General features: G+C 39.7%; 3 protein-coding genes across 3 annotated transcripts in view; 2 read left to right on the top strand and 1 right to left on the bottom strand.

The window, feature by feature from the left end:
• Positions 1 to 4016, top strand: part of prmt2 (protein arginine methyltransferase 2) — a 10896-nt gene extending 6880 nt beyond the window's left edge. The window contains exons 6-9 of the mRNA XM_008404103.2: positions 6 to 59; positions 901 to 942; positions 1046 to 1211; positions 1299 to 4016. Of these exons, the coding sequence (XP_008402325.1) occupies positions 6 to 59; positions 901 to 942; positions 1046 to 1211; positions 1299 to 1331 (295 nt within the window). The 3' untranslated portion in view covers positions 1332 to 4016. The remainder of the gene's footprint in view (positions 1 to 5; positions 60 to 900; positions 943 to 1045; positions 1212 to 1298) is intronic.
• Positions 4017 to 4262: 246 nt separating this feature from the next.
• LOC103461643 (zinc finger protein 888) lies at positions 4263 to 6944 on the bottom strand. Its single transcript, XM_074186876.1, has 2 exons — positions 6793 to 6944; positions 4263 to 5356 (listed from the first exon to the last, which is right to left on the bottom strand). Exon 2 carries the CDS (start codon positions 5316 to 5318, stop codon positions 4269 to 4271), a length of 1050 nt encoding a protein of 349 aa, XP_074042977.1. The 5' UTR covers positions 5319 to 5356; positions 6793 to 6944; the 3' UTR covers positions 4263 to 4268.
• A 21-nt stretch (positions 6945 to 6965) lies between these two features.
• Positions 6966 to 8866, top strand: part of LOC103461753 (sacsin-like) — a 38477-nt gene continuing 36576 nt past the window's right edge. Inside the window, exons 1-2 of the mRNA XM_017309281.1 lie at positions 6966 to 7017; positions 8477 to 8522. Of these exons, the coding sequence (XP_017164770.1) occupies positions 8494 to 8522 (29 nt within the window). The 5' untranslated portion in view covers positions 6966 to 7017; positions 8477 to 8493. The remainder of the gene's footprint in view (positions 7018 to 8476; positions 8523 to 8866) is intronic.

Below are 8866 nucleotides of genomic sequence, written 5' to 3'. Positions count from 1 at the left end.
TTTGAAAGCCTGGAGATGGGAGGAGCAACAGTGGAGCTCAACACTGGACCAAACTCAGAGTAAAAATCAAACTACACTAAATGATTCACACGTTCAAAATCCATCAATACGTTAGAATGTAATCTAGTTTCAATAATTTAATTTAAAAACTAATCTATAGATTCATTACATAAAGCATTTATTTCTTTTTATTTTAATACATCTATGAAAATAAATTCTTTAATGATCTATTGCATCCTATCTACATAATCTACGCAACGTTCACATGCCTGACATTAACCATTAACCAGTTTCTCCTCAAAGTTTTGAAATCGAGGTTAAAATGTGAGGAGGAATGAATGTCCTAAGTGGACTGTAAAGTGTCATGCTGCTACATGTCTACACCAATCAGTTTGAAGAGTTGTTTAAATGCCCATTTCAAAACTTGTTTCTTTTCTCCACCGTTTAATTATCCACAAAACACCAAATATGCTACTCTTCTGGCTTTTATTTATTTTATTCGGACCTTTTTATTCTATATTCTATATAACTGTTTGGTAAAACTGTGAAGCACTTTGGTCAGCTATTTTTCTTTTAAATTTGCTAATAAATGCGTTGAAATTGAGGAAGGGAAAATGCTAAGGCCCATTTTCAGGATACATTTGTGTGCCTTTCCTCATCTTGAGTCTCAAAACTGCTAAACAGGCTTTGCTTTGTAGTCTTTTTAGGGCTAAATCCTCCTTTTCCGGCAAATCTCAATTTGTAGATTTACATTGTATTCCATTGGATACCAATTAGATACATGGGTTGTATACCCATTGGATACAACCCATTGAATCCCATGAGTCGTATCCAACCCATTGGATACAACATTCTGTGAACAACAACCCATTTTAGTGACTATATTTTTCTGTGCTTTAGCCTCCATGTGGGTTTAATAAGTTTCTGCTGGACAACTGTCAAGTCAGTAGTCATTCTAAAGTATACAAATGTTTCAATATTCCAATTTACTGGGATCAAGCTGTTTTATGAATTGACTCTTTGTTTATGATCTGTTAATMCTCAGTCCAACCCATTGGAAGCAGACTTTGTTCATGCTGGACAGGCCGATCCATGTGTACGCCGGAGACTCCATCAATGGAAACATTGTCCTGCGCAGAAACCCTGTGTGGAGACGCCACATGACCGTTACGCTGCACTGGAACATCAACAGCAACACGGACGACTGCCAGGCAAATATCTCACTACACTGCACATCCATATTCATAAATTTGCTGTTGTTTTCATGGCTTTTGTTCACTTCCTCTTTACATTTATAGGTTGGGACAAAAAGTTTCCCCATGTGGAGGTGACTGGTTTGTGGCAAATCAACAGTAAACCAGTCAAATATGTCCACTCTTTGCCCATGAGCTGCTGCTGGCCAGTGATCAGAAGCGGTTACTGAAAACGTGACACCCAGAGCGCTACCTRGCAGGACATTTGAGTCTTTAGTGATGCATCTGATCGCTACAGGAACAGGTGATCACACAACGGGTCATTCTTTAAGAGCAGCATGTGGCTGAAAAGAAGAAACTACTGAGGAGTCACTGATGGAGGAAAATAGGGGTCATTGAAGGAGTAGCAAGATACTCTTTCAGGTACAACAGAAAAAGAATGTTTTAATCTTTATTACACTCCAGTCTTTACAATGTTTTTTTTTTTTATAAAAAAGCTTAATTTACATTTTCACTTATTTAACTGATATTCAATTATTTAAACACCTAAACATAAGAGAATTTTTTGATTTTTACCTTTCATGTTAAAGTAAGCAATACATTAAGAATTGCTGGATTACCAGTAACAAGCTAAAGTAATCATTTAAAAAGTCAAAACTGCTAAAACACTCCTGTTGAGGTGCACTACTAAACTGCTGGGTAAAACTTGCCTTCTAAACTTAGACAATATTTGCATAAAACACAAGTCAGGGTGTGGCAGCTAAACCCAGCAACCTTATAAACGCAAAACYGTTATAAAAATACAGTTTGTAAACTATGACGGAGAGAAAGTCTATTTAATCATTATATATTACTTTTGTTACTCCACAAAGAATGTCAAAAAAGTCCAATGACCCACCATTGCATTTAGTTGGTGAGAATTATAAAGATTGTGCATTTCCACTGTAGGAACCATTTTACAGGAACTAGGGTAGTATTCAGATTTGTCACTGCAGTTAATGCAGGATTTATTTTTTAGTTACTGCATAGTTTATACCTTATGGTAATTTTAAAACATAAAAAAGCAGTAATTGGCATTTTTGTCAACACAACATTTAAATCCAGCCACACGTGTTGAATATCAGTGTTCTACACTGTAGTTGATTTTAATTAATACATTAAATCTCGTAACCTTAATSAAAATCAGTAAACAATAAGKAGGTAATGCTGTCAAAGCTATTTTGTTATGGGTTTAATCCATTTTATGTGTTTAAGTTTCAGGATTCAAACCGAAAAGATCGCCACCTCAAGAGTCTATCATTAAATGTAAGCCTCAATGAAACAGATGCAGATCCTTTGAGACTCATAGTGCTACTTTGTTATAAATCTAACCCATCTACAATGGGTTAGATTTAATCTTTCATCTGCTGTGTCACATATCTGAGTAAAAATTGCACAATGAGTTTGGCTCTAGATCACAAGGTTGTAATCTTGAGCTTTTCCCACCTTTCCTGTTGCTCTAAAAAAGCTTGTATATAGAAAAGTCTGATAGAGAAATTCAATTAAGCTTGCCACAGTTAATTCTTTTTTTCTTATTCTAGAAGTCCATATAGTGAAGATGAGCACCAATGGCTCAGCTGTAGGAGTGACACTGAAAGTAAACTTTTGGACCTCACAGTGGAAATGCACAAATCTGACATAAAAGAACAARGAAAAACTCCAATAAATAATGTTCCACATGGTCAAAATAAAACATATTAAAAATGAAAATTATAAATGTATGGTGTAGATAGCATACTTGTAATTCTATTTTTTTCTGTAGCAAAAGACATGATTGTTCCTTTGCTAGTTTTAAATAAAACAAACAATTATGTTTTATATTTTCAAATATTCTTATYCTTTGTTCTCTTACCATGATATCTTACATTGGGMCGTACCTTTTACAAAAATGTTTAGCTTTGCACACATGGGGGTGTAGATAATAAAACTAGATTATAAAATGAGATGAAAGTAGGACAGATATATTCTGTGTGCACAATGATAAGTCAAGTAATAGGGGGATGCAAACTGCAGAGGACTTGAGAATCAAGAGAAGCTACCAATAACTACATTTATCTTGGATTTCTATTATATTCTATAACCGCCACCTCAAGAGTCTCAAGTATCCCTCAAGARYTTGAGGGATACTGCTACCTACATGGAGGATGTAGGAAGAAAAATGTMCAGTGAAGAAAAACAGTCCGCCATGTTGGATTAACTGAGGTATAAGATGCTCGGAGACATGGTCGAGGTAAGGAAGGCTAAAACCTGAACATCACAGAACAAGAAAAATAATCTGACTGTGCCAAGAAATATCTGAAGACAGATTTTTCAGAGGTTTTATCGCTTGATGAAATGAGAGTGACCTGATGGGCCTGGTGGATGGACATGTGGATCAGTAATGGGTGCAGAGCTCCAAGTCAGATGTTAAGGTGGAGCTCATTATTAAGGATGAGCTAGCTGGATCTTTTCGGGTTGAAGATGGGCTCAAAATCGACTCCCAAAGATGCACCACTTTTTTTGTTTTTTTTTAAGACACCTTCTTCAGGCAGCAGTACAGGAAGAAGTCTACATCTTTCAAAACGACAATGATTTTCATGCAGGATAAAGGCTCGCCAGAAAAGGTGTTAAAAGATGGAAAAAACTGCTGACGGATACAGATGTTCCTCACCTGAACTGTGGGCAGTTAAACAGGAAATGTACGGTGAAGAAAAACAGTCTGCCATGTTGGATTAACCGAGAACACTGTATGAATGAATACTGTATGCTGATTAATAAAAACAAGGTTTGCCTGATAATTGTGAACACTACTTGCGCGACTCTTGTATTCCACTTTAACTCAGTGACATCAGTGCATTTCTGTCAYGTTTGTCACACCCACAATATCATGTTTACAAAAACTGTTCACTTGGACAGTATTTCTCATCAGGTAAAAGACAGAAGCTTGAGGGATACTGCTACCTATTTTCTCATTTGTAAACATTGATGCAAAATGCTGAAGTTGACACTAACGTGCTGCACCCGTCTGAAGCAGAAGTGATTTGAAGCGGCTCTTGGTTAAACATCAGTCTCAGTTTTTATTCTGACGTGTGTGTTCATCTCTGAGGACAACTYCTGATTGGGTGAACTCTCAGGGGAAGGAGGCCTGGAGTGCGGAACAAACTGTGGAGGCTTGACAACTTCGTATTTAACACAATTYTTTTCCTTTTTCTGCTTCAAGTGTTTGTCACAGTGRTTCACAAACGTTTCCAGCTTGACRAAGGTCTTGTTGCATACTTTGCAGTGATAAGGTCKCTGGCCCTTTTTTAGGCGTATGTGAAGCCGGATGTATGAAGAGCGTACAAACGTGCGGCAGCAGACGCCGCACTTAAGATCCGCCATGTTGCTTTGCGCTTCGTGTGGCTTGTTGACTGGAGGCGCGGGTGCAGAAACGACAACAGGAACAGGYGTGGGTCTGGCYTGTCCGGCGGCCTCTAGAGCCTTGTGGGAGAGCAGGGTGGACATAGAGCGGAAGCCCGCGCCACACTGCTCACATTTGAAGGGCCTCTCACCGGTGTGGAGTCGAATGTGTGCCAGAAGCCCGGCCTTCTGGGTGAACGACTTGCTGCAGTAGGTGCACTTAAAAGGCTTCTCTCCCGTGTGCAGCCGACGGTGGGTCTTCAAGTGTGACGCGCGCCCAAAGTTCTTCCCACACTCGGGGCATTTAAACGGTTTATCACCACTATGGATCACCTTGTGAGCCATCAAGTGGGAGGACTGATGGAAGAACTTCCCGCAGATGTTACACCTGAACTTCCTTTCCTTGTTGTGGGAGGTGAGGTGAAGGCTCAGGTGGGCAGATGAGATGAAGGTTTTGTTGCATATGCTGCAGCTGTGGGGGTCCAGTYGAATGCGCCGGTGGGCCCGCCGGCCGTTGGGGGGGCTGCTGCTGCCTCCAGCCTCACAGGATGGACATTTGAATGGAGCATCTCTGCCGTCGGTCTGCTTCTGCTTAGCTGATGCGGAATCAGAGTGGGAGTCCAGCTGTGGTGGGCTGAAACTGCACCCGCACTCTGAGCAGAGCCTGGACTCCTCCTCCTGCTGCTGGTCATTGGTTTTATCCAGCATCCCAATATTTACAATCACACCATGGAGGGACTGATAACCTGCAAATAAAATGCAAACACACAACTGGATAAAGATATATGCAGCTTTTAGTTGTGTTATAAAGTGAGAGTTTGACAAAAGGCAGACTGTAAAGGTTAGATGACTGTAGTTTTAGAGCAGTGTTTCTCAACCCTGGTCCTCACCGTCCCCTGCTCTGCATGTTTTAGATGGGCCTCTATTTCAGAACAGCTGATTCAAATGATTGGATGATTGATCATCAAGTACTCCAGAAGCCTGTTAATCACCCAGAGATACTATTCAGGTGTGTGGCAGAAGGGAAATACCTAAAACATGCAGAACAAGGGGGCGGTGACGACCAGGGTTGAGAAACACTGCTTTAGAGGGATGCCCCCAGGCTGAAGCAATTAGCATCTTTGTGGCCCAATAATCAAAACTGTTTCTCAGTCTTATTTTTTTGTTTTTCCTCAGGTTTAGAGGTAGACTTCAGGGGTGTTGACTATGCTTTTTTTCTCTCCTCTACTCCTATTTCCTTACCTTTTAAACCTTTTCCCGACACATACACACACATATACACTACAGTTCTGTGTCCTGTCCTGTTCACACTGCTGGACAGGAAGCGTTAAGAATAGACTCGTGTGGAATAAAATATTAAATCCTGTGGACCAATCTAAGAAGCAGTTAATGCTGGTTTTGACTGAAAGGTGTCAGAAAACATCACTGTCGCTTACTGCAGCCCACTCTGCTTGCCTGTGTTGCACCCTTCCAAAAGGTCCTAAAAAAAACCACGTAAGCATCAGAGTTCGACCTTGGAACAATGAAAGATTACGGCCTGACCTGATAAATTACGTTTATTTAAGGCACAAGTGTCAAACTCCAGTCCTCAAGGGCCGGTGTCCTGCAATGTTTAGATGTGCCTCTGCTGCACCCCCCAATAGAATAATTAGCAGGACTCTGGAGAACTTATCTACACAAGGAGGAGGTAATTAAGCCATTTCATTCCAGTCTTTTGTACCTTTGGCACATCTAAAAACTGCAGGACAGCGGCCCTTGAGGACTGGAGTTTGACACCCCTGATTTAAGGGAACACAGGCTTTATTATGGAAAGAAGGAAACCTGGCAGAGGCAGTGTGATGCTTCACAGCAGGGGTACAAGACCATTGATGCTCTCAATGACTTCACAATCATTAGCACATTATTAGGCAGGTGGTCATAATGATATACAAGAATGGTTTACCTGCTGTAAACAATGCACAGCTCGCCCTCCCTGCTTTATACCGCATTATCTTTTAATCAGTGATTTATTTCTTCTCCATAATGTGGCAGTTATAACATAACACAGCAAGTAGACAGAACACAAACAGGGAAATCTTAAAACCTCAGATAAAATCCGCCCAGTAAAGCTCCTGTCATCATGCTGCGGCCTGCAGCGCCGTAAACAATGCGAGGGATGCAAACCAACAAAGACTCCACATACCGTGCTCATTTTTTGCCTAACAAAACGGATCTCTTTTGTTTTGGRTGTTCTTCCTGTGAGCTGCTGTTAAAACATAGCCAGAAACTGGGGTGAGTTAACACATTTCAGGGAGCGTTATGTCGTGTTTCGTCGTTTTCTTTTTCTGGAAGGAGGCTGACCCGTTTTTCTGTACAGGAACGGGGCTGCAGCATCATCTAGCGAGCGGCGGAGCAACTAGACAGACTGGTGAGCATTAAAGGGGCGGTACACTTAAAATCAAACCTGTCTAACTGTGATGTAGGTTTCGTTTTATTGTGGCAATGAGACGAAACTCGAGCTGGTAGCGAAACGGTTCTAGTTACGGAAATCGAACTTTTATTAACGAAAGATAAATTGTAAACCACCCAGAGCGCCAGCGAGGTGTATTTGGACATCACCTTCGCTTATATACGACATGTATCACATATTTTAGACGAGCTGATAACACCATTCCCCGATTTGGTCATAATCAGATCAATCTCTGAATCTGAGCGTTCCCGAAGCTAAAGACTTAGGTGGAGCCCTGCGCTACGTAGCGGTTACATGAATTAAGAGACTGTCGTTATCCAGTAAGTTTCGTTTTATAACCAAACCACATAGCATACGATGTTATTGATTAATTGCCCTAACTTTTTGCATCCTGGGTGGTCTTAATTTCATGAGAAATGAAAGTTACCGAGCATGGATAGGATGAGGGCAGGGCGATTCAGTGTTATAAAACGACAGGTTGAAGCAGCATCTCTCTCAGACCTAACACACTGATGACCTAACACACGATATGACTCAGGTACTGATTTTTACTTCGTTGCATCCTTTCAGGGTTTATGAGAATGTAACTTCTAGGACAGAACTGCAATAGTTATGGTATATGAGAAATAATCAATAACATGATAACTTCTATTCGTTTTTCCAGGTCTTCCTAGATTTATTTAATTTTATAACACCCATCAAAGTTTTTTTTTTTTTTTTTTTTTTATAGATTTGGTTTTAGTTTGTCGGAGATAATAAAGTTGTGACTCGGCTGTAAAGATCTTCGTTAAAGCTGCGTCACTTAAAAATTACAGTATATTCTGTTATTGCAGATCGATTTCCTGTATCAGCTCCACGAAACAAAGAAGCTCCACCAGGGTTTTCTAAAGTTGTTAAAAAATCTAACCATTCTACCAAAGTGGTTGTGCTGACTGCTTAATAAGCCAAAAGCCTCAAATAATCCAACTAAAAGAAGAGAGAAAAAAAATACTAAAAAGAATGTTTTTAATTTGTGTTCTCACACGTTATGGTTTTCTCTGTATTCTATAAATTAAGAATCTATAAACAGCTCTGGAAAAAAATAAGAAATCACTGCATTGAATCCTCATGGTTAGTCCACTAAATATTGATTTCTGAACTGTTCCCGAGTTAAAACAGTACTGTTGTTGTTTCTAAATGAATATGAACTTGGTCTTTTTTAAATTATTATTTGAGGTCTGAAATGCACTGCATCTTTTTCGTGATTTTGATCATTTCTCATTTTCTGCAAATAAATACAAAATTTTTGCTTGGAATTTCGGACACATGTCAGTAGTTTGTAGAATAAAAGAACAATGTTCATTTTACTCAAACATTATACCTATAAAATATTATGTGCTGCATTAGCTTGTGTTACAATATTTGGTTTCTCTCACAGCATCCAACTGAAGAAGGATGAGTGGGAAGACCAGATATAAAACCCGGTAAGCTGTTGGATTTCTTGACAAGCTTTTGAAATGATATATCTTATTTTGACAAGACTAGTCAACAGTGCTGCAAGAACAAATTGTTGATATCAAACTATTTAAAGCTTTATATGCATTTTCATAAAATGTTTGTCTTGTGGGTGGAGTAGTTAGTTTGCAATTCAAAGTTGTGAATTTGAGTCAATGTTTTGTATTTGCATGCCAAGATACTCCTGAGCAAGGCGTATCTTGGATGAATGGATCGACTCCATCCATCCATCCATCCATCCATCCATCCATCCATCCATCCATCCATCCATCCATCCATCCATCCATCCATCCATCCATCCATCCATCCATCC

This window comes from Poecilia reticulata, linkage group LG2, assembly GCF_000633615.1.
Source record: "Poecilia reticulata strain Guanapo linkage group LG2, Guppy_female_1.0+MT, whole genome shotgun sequence".
Classification (NCBI taxonomy): Eukaryota; Metazoa; Chordata; class Actinopteri; order Cyprinodontiformes; family Poeciliidae; genus Poecilia; species Poecilia reticulata.
Note: the sequence above shows the minus strand (reverse complement) of the source record. Positions and strands in the feature narration are given on the sequence as shown.